The 19,929-nt window shown below is 34.9% G+C and overlaps 1 protein-coding gene across 10 annotated transcripts; it reads right to left on the reverse strand.

Annotated features, from left to right (window-relative positions):
• Positions 1–8,485: 8,485 nt before the first annotated feature.
• Positions 8,486–15,260, reverse strand: LOC126604063 (branched-chain amino acid aminotransferase 2, chloroplastic-like). Of its 10 annotated transcripts, none has more exons than XM_050271191.1 (10): positions 14,876–15,260; positions 14,648–14,727; positions 14,202–14,379; positions 13,021–13,197; positions 12,799–12,930; positions 11,323–11,421; positions 10,708–10,824; positions 9,798–9,893; positions 9,497–9,609; positions 8,486–8,910 (listed from the first exon to the last, which is right to left on the reverse strand). In XM_050271191.1, the coding sequence occupies exons 1-10, from the start codon at positions 15,002–15,004 to the stop codon at positions 8,793–8,795; spliced, it is 1,239 nt and encodes a 412-aa protein (XP_050127148.1). In that variant the 5' UTR covers positions 15,005–15,260; the 3' UTR covers positions 8,486–8,792. The 10 variants fall into 10 exon arrangements, with proteins under 10 accessions (XP_050127148.1, XP_050127131.1, XP_050127141.1 ...); XM_050271174.1 differs by having other exon boundaries at positions 14,642–14,727; XM_050271184.1 differs by having other exon boundaries at positions 14,642–14,724; positions 14,876–15,259.
• Between the last annotated feature and the right edge of the window lie 4,669 nt (positions 15,261–19,929).

A 19,929-nucleotide genomic window follows, 5' to 3' on the forward strand; every position in this document is an offset into this window, starting at 1 on the left:
ACAGGAGACCAGGGTTTTATCTCATTGTCTTTCTTTCTTCAGAATCTCTCTCTCCCTCTCTCTAAGAAACATAATAAAGTGGATGATGATGATGATCAAGAAATAAGTGACGCAACTAGAAGCTTTAAAGAGTTGAAGCAAACAAAGCAAACATCAGCTTGGTTTGAACTCTTCCACTAGTTTATGACCGTGAATGATTCCTCAAGCCTTTAATAAGAATGGTTCATCCATGCAGCCATTGTCATGATCTTGATATGTAGCATAAGGGACTAGTCATTTCTTGATAATCTAACTTAAAAATAGGACATATCAATTATGTCACACACTTATTCGATAACATGTGAAATGAGAAAACTACATATATGACAGTTCCAATACACATTAAAACAATAATCCCTAGTTAGGATCTTTTTTAAGCATGAGTTAAGGTATTTTTTGTATATATAAATTTGTGTTTTAAAGATAAAAAGGGTTTACCCATGTAAGCATGGTTTAAATATATATATGGTTAAATGACCATTTCAAGTCTTAATCTTCTTTATATCTTTTTCTTTTCTTTTCATTTCTCTGGTTTTGGAGTAGTCGGGGTTGGTTTTCGACGAAAATACCAAGAGGGTCATGAGGTATTAATTAGGGGCAATTTCTTGTGAAGGAACACACCACAATGTCAGACCTCCATAGTGGATGAAGCAATAACAGTCCCTATATACTTTTCTAAAAGAAAATTTAGTCCTCCATCTAAAATGGGAACAAACAACTAAAATATATTTTATTTACTTGACAAGGGCAAACTCTTTCTCAATTATTATGTATTCGGTTCACCTGATAACATAGAAGGTAAAGAAAAGGGATGAATATTGTAATATGATAAAGCGGAAGTTACATGACATTCTCAATTGGAGTACCGGTGGCGGCTTTTTATTTTTATTTTTATTTTTTTTAACGATAGAGAGATATTGGGTACATTGCTCTAATGACCAATAAAATGATATAGAAATAGTTTTTATAGATAAACAAACAAGAGTAAACCCCTAAATGGCAACAACAAGCACAAACGCACAATTGCCATCAATATTGATTTGTCACAATAAACGATAGACACAACAAAGTTGTACTGGCAGTCATATCAGTCATCGCTGAATAGCGAGGCCACATAAAGTCATCACAATAGAGCGAGACCACATCAAGTTTCGTTGACAGACGAGACCACATAACTCATCACTCAAAGACGAAGATGAACCTAGCGATCACAACATCATGACCACAATGATCGAATGGTAAGACAAAACATAACTACACTACCCTGAGAAGGGAATCACTGATGAGCTCATCTCAGTGGACAACAAGAACACTCATGCCAAGGCCACCTCCAATTGCACTGCTTTAGTGAGATTCCGACTTTCACATGTCAAGCACCCTAAGATCTGACACAATAGTCAAATCTGACGGCAGCAAAGCCGCCAAATCCAATGGCACCATATGGTGGAGCTGCCAGATCATAAAAACGCACAAGGATTCTTCAAAAAAAAAAAAAAAACGCACAAGGTAGCAGAGCCACAAAAATGGAACGCACAAAGCACCAGAGCCGCCTGATCTTAGCGCATTAGTCGGTGCATCCACAAAATGAGTCGAGGAAAGTGTCACCCCTATGGAAAATGAGCTAACGACGGTAGATCCGACCTATCTACAGCCACAAATCCAACCCAGACCATGAAATCGAGAGCCAACTCAAAGAACCTTGAGAGAGCATGACCTGGATCTAGGTATGAGATTGAAATCCATGACAAAACCACCACAAAATGGTGGGAGAGAAATACGTGAGGGAGAGAGGAGGTACGTGCAGGCCGAGAAAGGTTGGGTGGTGCGAGGTTAGAGGGCAGAATCACGAATGGGAAAGGAGGGGAGAGAAGGCTGGGATGTGGAGAAGGGTACGAGAGAAGGGGATAAAGGGATAGGAGGAGAAAGGGAGAAGTTGTCACCGGTTCTTAGCCATAGCTAGAGGCTGACGGCTATGGAGGTAGCAGGCTAGGGTAGAACAAGTGGAGAATTCTTTCTTGCCTAAAATTATATATGGACACTCATTTCTAACTTTTACATCTTGTATATAATGTTTTCTTGTTATACTTACACGTTACCAACATATAAATACTTATGATTCTAGACCATAAGTCCGTAAGTATGGACAATGCATGTATGAAAAACTATGTGTGAACGGTAATTTAAATTTACATTCTCAAATTTGACAAGAAAATATTTTTCAAACTATTTAGCTAGTCACATAATGCATATTTGGGACACGTACATATTATTGCATCAATTATTGTGACTACATTTTAAAAAAATAGATCAACTGAAACGTGTTGCTAATGTTGTAAAAAATGTGATAATCTTTTCTCATAAACTTTGAAGTATTAAGAGGTTAAGAAATGAATATGTATTATACTCTATCATTTTTGCATTACATAATATATATTTTGAAAGATTGAGAAGTCAGGAAGCGCCAACAGATATTACTGTTGTGTGGAATATAATGGGAGGTTTTTCGTTATGGTAGGTGAATGAATCACTAGAAGAACCATGAGATTAAATCAGAAACTGTGATGTGAAGGTGAGATATGACCAAGGGATTACATATCTGTCGTGGGACAACATTGCTTTCAAAGATTTCAAGAACTTCTCGCACACACCACATACAACAAATTTGGCACCAATAATGGGTAGCTTTTTATAGATAACAAATTATAGATAACAAAACAAGATATAACAAGGATTTGATTAATTAATTAATTGAACACCATGGACCATTGTAATTTATAAAGCAACCAATTACGCTAATGACACATGCCATTTTTGAACCCAATTGGCAAAAATATATCAAAGACTTTAAGAGACAAGTGTACTTGTTTATATTAGCAGCCAGTCACACATACAGGAATCCCACTGTCAATTCCATTATATCACATCTTAGACCTTCTTGCATGTCGTTTATCGGTCTGATTATAATTTTATTGTGGAGTTTTTTTTCATACAACAATTAAAGGGATTTGGACTAAGTCATATGGTGAATCAAATATAATGATTTAGTTTTGACTTACTAATCATATGAAAATATTGACCAAAAAATACTAATCATATGAATCGAACTTAAAATTTCTAACTTTTAAATAGAAATGAATACAACAAGATCATAATATTAAGTTAGAATTCATCATGCTGTAGGCATTGAAATTGAGTTATTTTATCAAATCTCTGGGCTTTTAGTGTCAAGATTTGTTTTCCAGAAACTTGCACCTAAGTTTTTGGATTATCGGTCTTGTGACCATTCTAGTTTATCGTTCATATTTTAATTTTCTTTTTGTATCTAGGGTTTGCTTAGACTATATAAACAACTTTTAAGGTTGTATTGACATTTATTCATATTATTATCCATTAAACTTTAGATTTTTCACTATTTTATCGTGGATTCCGGATTGCTAACGTGTTTCAGCTTATGTTCTAGGATTTAATGATGATCGATCTTACCTATCCCATTTCTTGTTGCGTCACATTTTAGATTTTTTTTTAATTATTATCACGCTTGATATTCTTTACTAATTTACACTAGAAGAGGAAATGGCTTGAACTTAAAATATGGTGACTTAGAAAGAAAAACTTTAACCACCAAAGCAGTCATTCACTATGTCTTTAGATTATAAAATTATTCTGTAATTTCTGCATGAGAGGACCAGCTTAATTATTGAAGGGAAAGAACATAGAAAAACAGAAAATGGATACCAAGGAAGAAAATATTGGCTGACTTGACTCAGTATGAAAGGGTAAAAGTCAAAGGTGGGCTTATACAAAATGGTTGTTGATTTTTAACAATGCTTAGATTTGCCTTGATTTTCTTTTTTATTGTGCTTTGTTGTCGCATATACATGTGGTATCAACAAGTACACGAAAATTTTTGAAAGAAAAATAAAAGTATATAAAGTTTATAATGAAAGAAAAGGGTACCTAGTAGTAAAGTATGGTTGAAGGAAAGTAATATTTTTAATTAAAATGAAGGAAACGGTCTTCTTGGTAGGCCAAGTAAACTGACCCTCTCTCTCCCTCTTTCTCTCTCATGGTTTTTTCTTATTTAATCTTTTGATAACTTCTTTTTTCTGTGTGTGATCGTAGATCTACTTAGTGTGAAGGGGTTATTTTGACAGGGTTCAAAGCGCAATACAGCTCAAGGCCACTTCCTTCTCGAGGCATTTTTCTAACCAAACCAATGGAATACAGCACAAGTACATTTGACAAATGGAAACAAAACTGTTCTTCATGTGTCATGTGTGAGCTAACTTTTATGAATTGCTGCTATTCTAATTGTGACATTATTTTGTATGATTAGATTAATCCATTATTCACTTTGGGTTGGTGAACAAGAAGGTGCACTCATGCAAGAATACAAGTATTGTTGGAAAAGATAATTAGTCAGCCTTTTTTGCTTATTATTATTTTTGGGATATATAGCTTTTTAAGAAATTTATAAAGTTATTTGTTTTTGGTTAGTTAAGGAATATTCGTAATTTTGTAGTTTGTTTACTCGTCTGTTCCACATACGTACTCTAATTTTCAACTAGAATTGCTTTAAAGACGCCTCGTTTTCTCCTTGGACAACTGAAAGGGATTTTGATTTGCGGTTTAATATTGCTTTGAAATTGTTATTTGTGGCATCATTTTGACATTAACCAAACTTTTGCTTCCAATGCAGGTGAATGCATAGAAGGCTCCCACCATTGGACTTTGCAGTGAGAGCGAGAATTATATGTAGGAGAATGTCAGTTTAGTCTGAGAAGAAATTCTATAATAAACACGGTTTTTTTCCTCGTCTAATTTGTTTCTAGAAGTACTGTTATTGAAGTCCACTGAAAAGGATCAGGATCCTCTCCTGAGTTTAGGAGGCTGATCCTCCTAAGCAAACCTATCAGACCATTAAAATTTAATCCATCGGCTACAAACAAGGGGTCCCTTTAAAAGTTATAATAATTGTAGCCGTTTGATCAAATTTCAAGGGTCCGATGGGTTTGCTCAGGAAGCTCAACCTCCTAAACTCAGGAGAGGATCCTGATTCCACTGAAAATAACATAATTATTTTTTTATATAACTAATTTATATTGTAAAATAGGGGGATTAAATTTGTTAAATAAAATTTGCAAACTAAATGACTTGTCATCTTTAAAAGATGAGCAAATTCATCAACGCTTAAATAATAATCCAATTATCAACTTTCATTTAATCTACAAAATTTTGTTACTTTATTGTAACACATGAATAGAAATGGAAAAAGGACAAATATGATGCTGAAGTGTCTATGAAGATGTACGAATACGTACAAAATTAACCTGATATCCTCAATTCCACAGTAGGATGAAGAAACACTTTGGATTCTGAAGACCGACAGTCTGAGACAACATTGATCGCAACTTGACCCTTAGCTATGCATGGAAAGTTAAACCAAAAAATGGATTTCTAGAAGTTGAACTGTCTACGCAAGGATTTTATCACTTCATTAAAAAAGAAAGAATACTGATCCGTATAGTCAGAAACAGAAGAACTCCAATTGGATTTCTAGAAGTTGAACTGTCTACGCAAGGATTTTATCCTATCATGTAAGATTTATTCTCAACATGCACATTCACGTATAGCGAACTTTCAAGCCTAACACGTTGACAACGTAAATCAGGTGACACAAATCACGTGTGCCCGTTGGGCTTCACACATAGAACAACTTGCTTTGATATCATAAAGAAGGATGAGGTTCCACCATAAAATTAATCGGCAATATGAAAAGTAGCTCAAGAACTTATAAACACATACAACTTTCCCTTATATGGAGTTAATGCCCTCAACAAAATTTTCTTAAGCACGAAAAATATTAGTTTACCTAATACATGTGTCTTATGATTTGTGTTATTTAGCTGGAAATTGTATATCGTAAAGCTTGCTTAAAATCTCAAAAATAGTACAAGAAACTTATAGCTCAAATAGTTAAGAACATCTATCTCTACACTTAAAATTTCAGGATTGATTTCTCCCTCTCCATTATCGTTTGTATACAAAAAAATTCAAAATAGTTCCCATGTATTTTGTGAGAATATGGACAGTGTGACACCAATTTTTTTTTCTTTTTGTTGCAGTCTACTTTCTAAATACAAACATGGAAAGTAAAATAAAAACTTTCCAAGAAAAAGAAAAAAACTCTGCAATCATGGAGAAACTATCCAATAATTTCTGTAATGACGACAACGACGGACAGCGACAGATCTCGAATGCTTTGTGACAAAGGGAGAAGGGAAGTGATCCCATAGTTGACTGCAACAAAAAAACTTTCCAAGAAGAAAGCCATTGAAGCTTTCTCTTACGAAAATCATTGATCTGCTCAACTTTGCCTTGCTTTCCATTAAAAATGGAAGTCAGCAACGCGGTTTCTTCCTCGTTCTTTCTGGGAGGAGGAAAAGGAGGTGCAGAGGCATGGAAAAAATTGGATAAGACAAAAATGCAGATAAACTTTACGTATATTTTAGCATTTACTTTTAAACGTCAGTGGTATGATTAGGGTTTTAGCTTTTGCATGTTGTGTTAATATATCGCGGAACGGAGATTGTGTTTAGGTCTGGGGAGGCTAAAATCTTCCACACAGTGGAAACCAGAAAGCAATATGACAAACGACAAATATAGCAGATTGCCGGAGTTGAAAAGGACATCAGTATTTGTTCAAAAACTCTCCCAAAAGGAACAAATTATGCAGAGGCCATGGTTTTGAGTAATTGAGTTGCTCATCCCCTGCAATGGTAATGATTTATGAACATCCTTTTTCATATGTTTCACATTTTTTTTTTTCAATCATTGGATTCAACAAATTAAATGAAAGTTAACGGCCATAATTAAAAGGAGGGGAAAAGAAGCGGAAAAATCACTTTCTAGTAAATAATTGATCTCAATATGCTCATTTTTACTTCTCACACGTCCATTTTAATTTTCGGTCGTTGGATCAAATGAATGAAAAGATATCAAGGACAAAAAATTAACAAGGATGTGTGAATAACACTATCCAAAATAAAATGAATTTTTCCTTGAATGGTCAATGATCACAAAGAACTCATACACTTGATCTCAACATGCCACATGGTGCTACTATCATGTAGAATAATTTTCCGTAATCTCTTATCTAACCCTAATTTTATAGATTAAGAACCATCTCATAGTGTAATATCAGCATAGCTTATGATGTCAATGACTCGAGGTAGAGCATTCAATGGGCTAGGGTGGGGATTGAAAGGGTAAGTTTTGTTCACGACTAATTGAACAAAATTCGGACATTGCATCTGGTTTTATTTTTTCCAACTTACGTTATATCTAGTGAGTTATCAAATCTACTCCCAAACATTAAGTGTGTCTTAAATTAACCAATGTCAACACAAAGAAAAGAACTAAGATCCAATTTGGAATCACAAAGACAATCATCCAAAACAATGATTTAATGGCAGTCGGTCAAAAGTTTAAGACAAAAAGTTGCAAAAAACTCGTAGCTCAAGTGATTAGAGCATTTAATTTACATCCAAAATCTTGATTTTGATTCCTCATCTCCAACATCACTAGTTAAAAAATAAATAAAAAATAAAAAAAAAAATAATTTGGTCACTATTTGAGTTGAGGCTTTATGGTCTTGGCAGAATGCTCATCAGTTTATGGTATACCAATATCGTAGGAAGAAAATCCATACAAATGTTATCAGACCCAAACAAAAACGATTACATACATTTACAAATAGCAGTTCAAAATGAATCATCAGGTCTCAATTTTATCATATTGCACATGAGCATGAATTTGTATCAATTTACACCTTTTGTCTCGTCAAAATTTTAATCATCAACTAAATTGATGAGTTTTTTTTGTCAATGTGACGCAAATGTAGCCTATACATTAGCTCATATAATCAAAGGTCTCAAGCGAACGTCATCAGTTTAATATATTATCAAACAATTAATTAGATCGAAGGCACTAATTGATACAATTTCAATACCTGAAGTGCAATATGAGAAAATTGAATCTTCGTGGCCTATTTTGAAATTCACCCAAACTTAAAGGGTGTAAAATGAAGTTAGCCCTAAAATTTAGTCCACAAATCTTTAGCTCACTAATGTCAACTAGTTTAAAACTCTTTTATCAGAACCATCTAACTTTGTTGTAACCCGATCCTGATTTACACCACTGAATAAGACTTTGGGGTACAAACTTTTAAAAAGTTGCTCTCTTGTTTCCTAACCCAACCACCCACCACCCACCCCCAACCCCTCTCCCAACCGATTTGCCGCCAATGCCTCGCGATCAGAGGCACCATCATGGGACACCTCCACTGCAGAGGCGTCCGTGCCTCAGGTGGCAGCCATGACTGGAACTAACATTCTTTCTTAATTCTCAAAATTTGAAAATAAACGGATTTATAATAACTAAAGAATTTAATGAAAGATAGTAATTAAAGTCATTTCCATGTAGAAATCTAGATTTACAATAATGTGGCAGTTTATCTTTCGGGGCTGAATTCGCCATCACACGATAAAAAACACATACATAGATATTGAGGCCAGTGATGCACATAAGAAATTCTAACGAAAGTGCCAAATACCAGTTCAAGAACCTACTATCTACAAACTTAGGGAATAAGAAAACAACAAAGCTAAACAAGATTTAAGTACCATACGATTAACGGTGGTTTGCAGCACCTTCAGCGGGGTGGCTAAGTAGAGTTTTCACTTTAGTATGCTTTACTCTAGCTCAACAGTCCAATCCATCTTGTCCTCTGAAAGACCCATTTGTAATCTGGTAAGCACAGAGTAGAGCTTTTCCGACACGACTCCAAAACCACCTTCTCCATAAGAAACCCTACACAAGAAAAAGATTACAATTATGTTTCTTTGATTGTGGTATGGATGCTCCCACATAAACCCAATCTTCTATTTCAATAAGCAGGAGTGCTACTGAGACATGTTAGGCCTGGAAATTTACTTTTGCCCGAGTAATAGCCATATATGTATTTTAGGGCTTTTCACATACAAGCTCACAATAACATTGTACTTTAGAGAAAAGGACTTCAAACCCAATAGTTTATTTTAAAAAGCCCAGCTACATTGTAATGGAAGAGAGGCACCAAAGAAACTTCACAACTAAGAATTGTTCAGATGAAGGAATATCTTAAAGTGTTTTTGTATAAAATTGTCGGGGTATTATTTTCTAATTTAAAATTGAACGGGCAATTTCCCCCTTACAAGAGGATGACATAATCAAAGATTACGTTAATTTCTTCACCAACAAACTAGGCAAAAGAAGTAATCTCCGCTTCCCATTTTGAGGAAACATTTCAAAGTGTCACTCATTTTTACCGTTTTGTTGATGGACAAAGAAAAACCAATAAAGAAAACGAAAAGCTGTTTTCTTTCTCTGGAACTTTTGTTAGACATAGAAAACTTACTTTTTGCCAAGATACGTTATGCTGCCAACAGGTGATACAACCACAGCTGTTCCGGTGCAAAAGACTTCATCAGCATCAAGTAATTCATCCACTGCCACTTGGCGCTCCTCAACCTGCACATTATAAAATGGCATTCGGCAATTAAGTTACTAAAGAAAATATTTAAGCTATTATTTTAGATCTATAACTAGTAGAGTATGCCTTGCACCATGTAAAAACCCAAATAAAAGGTCAATAACATGAGAACATTAAGGAAATGTCTTCCCTTCCCCAACTCCCCAATCATATACAATATTCATACCTGGAATCCTTCGCTACGAGCAACATCAATTATACTCTTTCGAGTAATGCCAGGTAAGATTGTCCCTTTTATTGCCGGAGTAGAGATAACATTATCCTAGAAACACAATAAACATGGACAAATTAGCTTTGACCACCTTTAAACTATAACATTGTACATATATGCTTCATGAAAGTGCAAATGACATGTCAGATGCAAGGGCTTATTGTTGCAACTAACGTTAAGTTCCATGAAAAGAATGTACATGCATATGGGGTCGAAGACGACAGACCATCTCAAACTAAGAAAAATTATTAATAATTATATTAGAAGCCAGTAGGCTAATCTTGGAAAGCTCTAGGCTGCATTTAAATTTAAGAAACAATGCTGCTGTTCAAGTATTGAGGAAAATTACATTATAATTTGTTCCAGAACTTAACGGGAGTAAAATCTCTTCTTCAATTTTATGAGACATGGCAGTGCTACAGTATCTATTGTAATGCGTAACAGTATTGAGGAAAGGTTGCAATTATAAAAGTGGATTTCAGTGCTTAAGGTTATCAGACATGCCAAGTGATAACAATTGGTAAATGTTAGATGCAATTTGTGGCAGCACCAGCAATGCATTCCTGTTGTTACTATAGTATGGTCTGGTGTGCAAACCAAAGTGTCTATTTGGTAAGGTTCTTAAAAGAAAAAGTGTTGGCTTGGGTACTGCTGCATCTGTATGAGTGGTAGCATGAGATCGCAGTAAGTGCAGGTGGATGGTTTTATTAAGCATGCAATTTTGTGAACTCACAAACAAAATGACATCATAGCACATTGAGAAGGCAAACATCTAGGTAGCCACCAATCAATAATAATATATAGTGTACATGATAATAAAAATAAAAATAAGACATGCGCACCCACAAAATTCCAGTCACATTACCTTGACAACAAAAATATTGCACGAGGAAACCTCCTCCAGATATTTTTTGTGAACACAGTCGAGGTACAAAACATCAGAATAGCCTTTTGCTTTTGCAGCAGACTGTGCCTTCAAAACCTACAGATAAACCATTTAACATTTTGAAGATTAACAGGTCAGCAGCTAAATACTGCAATTTTAAGTTTAACAAAGTGAAATGATAAATACTAACAAGCACTAACTTAACTACAAGAAAATGGTTGGAATGAGCCTTTGTTTAGTCGGTGACATTACACAAGTTAATTAATTCATTAAAGAAACAAATATATGATTTTCATTGATGGACACAGATGGAGCCTCGTATTTAAAATTTTAAAGAGAGTATAAAAGTTTAATCACTACGCAATTAATATCTATGAAACTAAATAAAGGGTTGCTGCTTTTAGTTCTTGACGCACTAAAGCAGTTAGAACCATATGCAGAGGGGAAATATTATGGTCACAGTTTTATGACTTTACACCAAAAAATATAGACAGAACATAGTCATAGGAAGCAGACAACTAATAATTTAAAAACACGAATTGGGCCAAGATTCAAGTAATTAAGAACTAGATAATAAGAGAAGCACTAGCTTACAGCGGCATAATTCCCTATAGTCTTGACCCCTCCAGTACCACCAGGAGTTGCACGATGCAATTCATGTTCGACAATCAAATTTATGGGTGCAACACCTTCCTGCCACCAGATATGCAGATATAAGCCACTCAATGATGGTAGAAATGCAACTAAACAAGCAAAGAATCCGAGAACAAAAAGATAACAATAGGGTAAAACCAAATTCAAATAAGTGACCTATTTACAATAAGACAAGGGAATACCAGACAAGAACATTGAAGCTAAAAGTAATGAAATAATCCACACACCCAATGGACAAAGGAAAGAAACGTTGCTCTATAATGAATTAAATCATACATTTATGTACCAAACACTTAGATAAAAACTTAAAATGTAACGTGCACTTTTCATGATTATGACTCACTAAAAAGATTTCAAAATGCCCATACAAATCGTGACTCAATCATGTTGAACAATCAATGGGCAATATTGAATTTGGTGATAGCATCCAACAATGCATTACAACAACAACAACAACAACAAAGCCTTTTCCCACTAAGTGGGGTCGGCTATGTGAATCCTAGAACGCCATTACGCTCGGTTTTGTGTCATGTCCTCCGTTAGATCCAAGTACTCTAAGTCTTTTCTTAGGGTCTCTTCCAAAGTTTTCCTAGGTCTTCCTCTACCCCTTCGGCCCTGAACCTCTGTCCCGTAGTCACATCTTCGAACTGGAGCGTCAGTAGGCCTTCTTTGCACATGTCCAACCCACTCATTCCTAATCTTATCCTTTCTCGTGAGCCCACAACTCCAACGAAGCATCCTCATCTCCCCTACACCCATTTTGTGTACGTGTTGATGCTTCACCTTCACCGCCCAACATTCTGTGCCATACAACATCGCCAACCTTATTGCCATCCTATAAAATTTTCCCTTGAGCTTCAGTGGCATACGACGATCACACAACACGCCGGATGCACTCTTCTACTTCATCCATCCCGCTTGTATTCCATATATTCTGTCTTTGATTGGCTTAGGCGAAGACCTTTAGATTCCAACACTTCTCTCCAAAGGTTAAGCTTCGCATTTACCCCTTCCTGAGTTTCATCTATCAACCCTATATCGTCTGCGTAAAGCATACACCAAGGAATAACATCTTGAATATGTCATGTTAACTCATCCATTACCAATGCAAAAAGGTAAGGACTTAAGGATTGTTGATGCACAAAATCAGTGAGGACTTTGGTACAACAGAAAGTATTAAGTTTGTGACCTTCGCTAGATTGTTGATGCACAAAATCAGTGAGGACTTTGGTACAACAATGCATTAAATCGAAATAAATCATTAGTTAGTGAATTACACAAGACTGCATTAGTATAAAATAAAATGCCAATATTAAACTTGGTATGGCAAAAACAATTAGAAGAAAATTCCTGAAAACCAAGGGCAGTGACATGGTATTTTACAATTCATAGCAATATACAAGTACGACAACAAACCTTAAAATAGTTTCCAACGGGTGAAACATAAATAAGAAATGTGTACTCCGGAGCAGGTGCAAGACCAAGAACAGCACCACTTCCCATTAGCAATGGCCTGATATATAGGGAACCTTTGCCTGGAGGGGGAACCTGAAAACAAGAGATTGACAACTCATTAACAACATTACACATGCTAACATTCAAAATAAAAAATTCTTACTACATGTGTGTTTTTATTACCCAGCGTCTATTTGCTAAAACAGTAGCCTTTACAGCTTCAACAAACTGTTTGACAGTTGGTGATGGCATACACATCCGCTCTGCACCCAACCTCATCCGCAATGCATTTTCCTCAGGACGAAACAAGAGTATAGTACCATCTTCTTTCCTGTAGGCTTTCAAACCTTCAAACAATCCCTAAGGAGATGAACAAGAGAAATATTAAAGTATGATTAGTCAATATTCAAGTACTTGGATTACTTAATTAAAATATTTTATTTCCCAAACTTTTCTTTCAGTTTAACCTCATCATGAGGCGATAACGAATCTCTCACCTCCTTGACTTATCCTCCATATATGAAACCAATCACTTTAATGCCCTACTTAGTTACAAACCCGCACTACAAGCCTCAGCATGTTCATAACTATTCTTTAAGATTTAGACACGATACCTTAAGATTCAGACTCGTATATATCTCAAACTCCAAACTAATTAACAGAACAACATCTACCTGGTGCAGAATATGATACTTATTCAAAGTGTGTTATATATCACAATAGTTATATTTAATTGACTTTAAAAGCTCATCCAACACTATATGCAAATAGTCAAAAATAACAAACAGGAAAATTCACACCATAAGCCCAATTGAAACAACGATTTTTCCCAACATCAAAACAGAACAGAATAAGAAAATTTATCATACAATAATTATAAGGTTCAATGGTGTCTGGTAAAAGACATGGCACAATTGAAACAGTGAACCAATGATTTTCCTAAAATGCACTTATTTAGGGCTTAGGTTGTAGGGTTTAACTCTCCAACTTTGAGCTAACATCCAATTAAGAGAGTGAAACTCTACAACACAAATCGTACAAGGAAATTCTACACCCTAGGGGTCCCTGTTACAGAATAAAAACTTCATAAGGAAACACCGTAGCATCACATCGGTAAACAATTGGACTGAAAATTTTATCGTACATGCTCCAAATCAGAAGATGAAAAAGAAAATGTTTAGACGTCACACACAGAACTCATATAATAGTAGGCATATCAGTGGACAAGAAATCCAATTAGTATAAACTCCAATACTCCCATTATAGTTTTGGGCTTGTAATTTACTCCTAAAGTAAGAATACAGAAATACAAAACTTTATATTGAATAAAGTAACATTAGGGTGCAAAGTTTTAAATATTGAACCTGCCCATAATTCAAGACTCCGGCTGAGGGGCTCAATTCGATGTTCCCAAAACTTTGTAATTCACCTTTGGGAAAGTTTCCCCCTTGAGCACATTTCATGACGTACATGTAGTCGGTAGAAAGAAACGCAAAGCCAAGGTTGTCCCAATCGATGTCCGCTAGTTCACTTGTTTCACTGCTGAGCCCAACAATAACATGTAAGCATAGAAATCAAATCACATAAACCAGAAAAAAACAAATTGGACAACGAAATCAAAACTAAGTAAAACAGAACAAGTTAACTAAATCAAATCCGAAAGCAGGGATTAACCAATGTAACGTATGATAAAAACAACATAATCAAAGCAAACGATGTGTTAATAATCAATCAAATTCACCATTTGCACAACAATACCAATAAATATTTAAAAGCAACCCAAATGGAAAGGAAGAGAATTTACACGAACCTATCGGACAATGTGGTATATCCGCCAATGGGAGAGGCGGCGGCTGCGGCGGCGGCTCCATGAGAAGTCAAAGGAAGCTGCTTTTGAAGCTGCAAAACAAAATAGTGAGCAAAACCCCATTCGTAAATCAAATCAAAATTAAATTAAAAAAATATGTACATATATGTGTGTATGTATGTGTATATATATATGTATATATAAGAGATTAATGTGGAGGATGGAGTGTACCTTTAAGGAGAGAGGAGAGGAATGGGAGGTGAAGGAGAAGGGGCGGAGGGGAAGAGAGGAAGAAGGGTTGCGGGAGGGGTAAAGAAGGTAATTTGGCTGAAGACCTCCAAGGACGGCGCTGCTCTCCATCTCTCTCTAACCTCTAAAACTCTCTAAATTTCTCTCTCTCTCTCTCTCTCTCTCTCTCTCTCTCTCTCAATACAACACAAACCCTTTCTCTCTATCTCTCTCTCTCTCTTTGTTTTTATCTCTCTCTCTCTCTCCCCCCCCCCCCCTTTTTTCCGTCTCTGTCGTTGTGAATATACTAGGAGAGAGAGAGAGCCAGGGAGGCTGCTTGCGTTCCGAGTCAGATTGTTAGGCAACTGAAATAACTATCTTTTCATTTCCACATAGACCGATTCAATGGAGAAAGCTATATTTCCTTGACCAAAAAAATAGGAAATAAAAAGGCTATGCTATAGTGCTACTTGCTCTTACGGATTTTAGAGGTGATTGATTTTCACTTATTTTTTTTATTGAGTAAAGTAAAGAAAAAATGTATATGAATAAGTTGAGTTCGTGTGTTTATATTGTTCTTCTTTATTGTAAATGAGATGATTTGAATTCAACTATTATGAATGTTTAGTTATATAACATTATCAGAATAAACACGTGATGTAGCTTACTTCTAATTACCCAATATGGTTGTACTGAAAAAAATGATTAACCAATTTAAGTAGAATGGAAGATTTGACAACAACTAAAACAAAGTAAAATTGGAATGTGTTGATGTTGTTTTTTTTTTTTTTTTTTTTTTTGGTCGAATGGAATATGCAGATGTGATTCACCTATTTTATTAAGAGAAGGGGGCTTGTCAACTTTTGCCTTTTTTTTCCAATCTTGCCCTCACTTTTTAATACACAATGTTGACATGAGAGGGTAAAATAGTAATTTTGTATCTTTTGACAAAATAACAATCATATCCTCATTTTTCCTATTTTACTCTCATTTTTTATACACAATATTTACCTAAAAAGGGTAAAATGGTAATTATGTAATATTAAGAAAAATATGCCCTTATTAAGAGATCCCATCATCAATGTCTCATACTCTTTTTTTGAAAAAATGACAATCATATACTTATTTTTTCAATTTTACCCTCACTTTTGATACACAATATTTACATAAGGAGGACAACACAGTAATTATGTAATATTAAGAGAAATTGTGCATATACACAAAGTGTGTGCTCTCTGCTAGTAAACATTAGAAAAAGACTCGCCCATTGTAAACTAAACACCCAAAAATAGAAAACAAGAAACCAAAACAGAATATTTTTTAACAAGAGTTTGGAAAATAATAATCAACACACCCTTGTTAGGCCTCTCACACACTCTTATTTAATCATATTTGTTGTTTTTGTTCAATTTATTCAATATGAATGACAAAAATTTTAAAAAAACTGTGTGAAGAGATAAAAAGAATATGTGAAAATCATGTACCTAACTCGTGTAGAAGTGTTTTTAATATGGTTGAAAATATTTTTGGTAAAAATAATTTACTATTGCTTCTCTATGCGATCGGGCAAGGTTGGCCTTGAAGTTAGTCCATGTAGGCGCCCGCCTAGGGCCCCCTTTTAGAGGGTCCCAAAAATTTTATATATCATGTAAATAACATATAAATACAGAAAAAGTAAGAAATATCATCATTCATTTGTTGGTGTAGAGGAAATGTTCCGCTTCCTTTTTCGTTAGGGTGTTGAGTTCAAAACATGGAGTTGCCTTTTTAGTCACTAGGTTTTTATTATGTTTCAAATTTACTCTCAATTCATCTGTCCAAATGCATATAAAGTTATAAAACTCAAGTCCCTTTGCAATCCTTTTTTTCTTTCAACTTCCCAATCTCTCAATTTCTATCAAATGTTTAAATCAACTATCACATGGTCTTGAAGATTGTACTTTAAGGTAATAAAAACTTTGAATTTATATTTTGCTTTTCAACAATTTAGCATTCAATGGATTATTTTAATATTTGAATCCATTAGGGTGATGTTGATTTTAGAAAAAAACAAAAGAGAAACAATTGGCGGCGTTGAATTTATTATACTCGTCAATCAAGTTTTATTGTTCTTCACTCTCAATCTTAGATTTTTGACTACAAACATTTAGTACATATGCATATAAAAACATGAGACGTGTAATATTTAAGTAATGGTTGTATATCTATCTTCTTTTGAATATTAGTAGAATTCTTTTATGTATTTAGCAAATTCTTTTTTGTACATATCAATGTACAAAGAATCAAAGGTCAAAGAATTTTAAGACTCTACTTCGAAGGTTTCCCTAGAACCCCCAAATTCTCAGAGTCGGGCCTGTGATCGGGCTAACTATTAGATAAGGTTTCAATTCCTATTAGCAGTTGCACTAATCTGGAGTGAAGTTCCCCTGAACATAGACAAACCCTAGATGAAATGTCTGGACTACATATTAATAAACGGTTGAGTAGTTCAAGAAATGTCACCTCTTTTTAACCTTGAAACTCTGCCACTACAAAAGATTTAACCTTGCCAAGGAGACTTTGAAATCTTGCGTCCAGCCTTCTTGTGTTCTTAATCAACATGTCGTCTTTTACGATTTCGATTGTACTTGAGATACGGGGTTTTGACTAATTTAATTCCTAAACTTGTAAGCCACTATTAGTTTCCCCTTCAACTTTTAATTTAGTTAGTTAATATCTGAACTTTTATAAATAGACAACTCTCTAAAGTCAGATTGTCAAATTGTTCATCCATCGTTTAGTTCCTATTTTTCACAAGGATAGCCCGTTAGCCAATTAAGAGGATAAAATGACTTTCCGCTCCTTGCTAAAATCCACATGGTAGAACTAATTCTCCTTTCCCTCCAAATTGTGCAGGTGTGATATGTCGAGCCCTGTATAGCAACAACTCATCTAAGTGCAACAAAATAAAGTTTCTACCATCTTAAGCAGCTCATGTGTTGTCTACTTAACAAATACGAATGAAATTTTGAATGCAATGTTGTGTACCCTAAAAGTTTAGGAGCTTTAATGAAAGAAGGACAAGGCCCCCAAATTCTACATGGGCTGGATTACAGAGCCCAACACAGGCAAAATTAAGTTTCCAAAGGTGCCACTAACAAAAAGAAAGCCCAACCCCGCACAAAACTCAGCAAGGACAAGTGAGGCGTTGCTGAGCTGACAGCATGCTCATTGCCAAGCGCAAAACCATTATTTCTGTCACTAGCCCCGTGTTCATTCCAATATTTCTTCCTCTGTTGTAATTGTTCCATTGCAGCACATACATATGGAAGCTTTTCTAGGTCATCAACAAGCCCCGACTCTGCCTTGACCAACCAACCATCTAACTCTGATATTGCTTTTTTGACTGAAAGATCTACATCTGAAGTAAATGTTAACTTTCAAAATGGATCACAGCTTTCATCATCGCAACCTCCAACGACATCTTTCTCTTGTTTACTTTTATGGGATAAAGTAAATGAATCCTTTTGTAGACTAAGGAGCATAAACTCTATAGTATCACCAACACAACACTGCTTAACATTCTCCACGAACAATGTGTATAAATCCTTCGAGGATATCGTCAAAAAACACAATGGGCAACTTTTCCAGCAGTCTTCTTTATGATCCTCCTTCCCCATCTGCAAGTATTGGAGAATACATGGGATATATGTATGGATGTCTAGATGCTTATGTTATCAAATTGTCAAATGGTACCATTATTTATCGTTTTTTTTTTTTTATCAGAGTATGTCATTCTAATCCTCCTTGAAATAAAGAGACACTATATATGAAATTGGACCAATAAGTAGACATTATTTATGAAATCAGATCAAGAACGAGAGACACTATTTCTAAAACTAAACCAATAGGTGTAAATTATTTATGAAAATAGACCAAGAAAGATACACTATTTATGAAACTAGATCAAGAAAGAGACGCTATTTATGAAACTAGACCAAGAAAGAGACACTATTTATGAAATTGTATAAATTGCTATATAGAATTTATGAAATTGGACCAAGAACAAAACATTATTTATGAACTTGGACCAAGAACTAGGTCACTATTTATGAAAGTTGACCAAGAACTAGACACTGTTTATGAAACTGGACCAAGAACAAAGCCACTATTTATGAAAGTGGATCAAGAACTAGGCACTATTTATAAAACTGGACCAATGAGTAAACACTCTTTATGAAATTGAACCAATAAGTAGACACTATTTTTATGAAACTAAACAAAAAATTAGACATTACATCGAAAACTGAACCAATAGGTGAACACTGTTTATGAAATTGGACCAAGAAAGAGACTATTTATAAAACTTTACGAAAATGTACACTATTTATGAAACTGGACAAAAAAATTAGGCATTATTTATGAAATTGTACCAATTCCTATATACTATTTATGAAACTGGATTAATAAGTAGACATTATTTATGAAACTAAACCAATAAATTTAGTTTATTAAATTTATGAGCTAAAGCATTGGTAGATTAAAAATATTTTATGAGCTAAAGCATTGGTAGATTGAAAATATTTTATGAGCTAAAGTATATGTTAGAGAACAGGTGTCCATCACATGCATGTCTACGCATGTGACTTGATCTTACACAAGTACACTTGCATGCTCATGAGGTGTATAATAATTCTTTGATGGGGAATGACACCAACAAGATCTAGTGTCCATAACATGCATGCCAAAGCATGTCACTTCATCTTACACAAGTACACTTGCAGCTGCTTGGTAAACAATACTACCAACTTCCTGTCACCCTAACAAACTCACACTAAAAAACAAGGATGGAGAAAAAAGAAACGGCTTCTCAATAACGTCTTTAAATGATGATTTTTCGTTTAAAGAGAACGCAAGGGTGTTCGTCACTCCCTTTCTCTATCTCCCCCTCTCAAAGGTCGCTTTTATATGTGTTTTTGTGGGATTTTCCTGCTTATATTTTGGTCCTCCTTGTTCTCTTCTGGGTCTGTCTAGAGTTTAATGAGATGGCTAAAGGCTAGTTTGATATTGTTGTGCTT

The sequence above is a fragment of the Malus sylvestris genome, chromosome 2 (genome assembly GCF_916048215.2).
Source record: "Malus sylvestris chromosome 2, drMalSylv7.2, whole genome shotgun sequence".
NCBI lineage: Eukaryota > Viridiplantae > Streptophyta > Magnoliopsida > Rosales > Rosaceae > Malus > Malus sylvestris.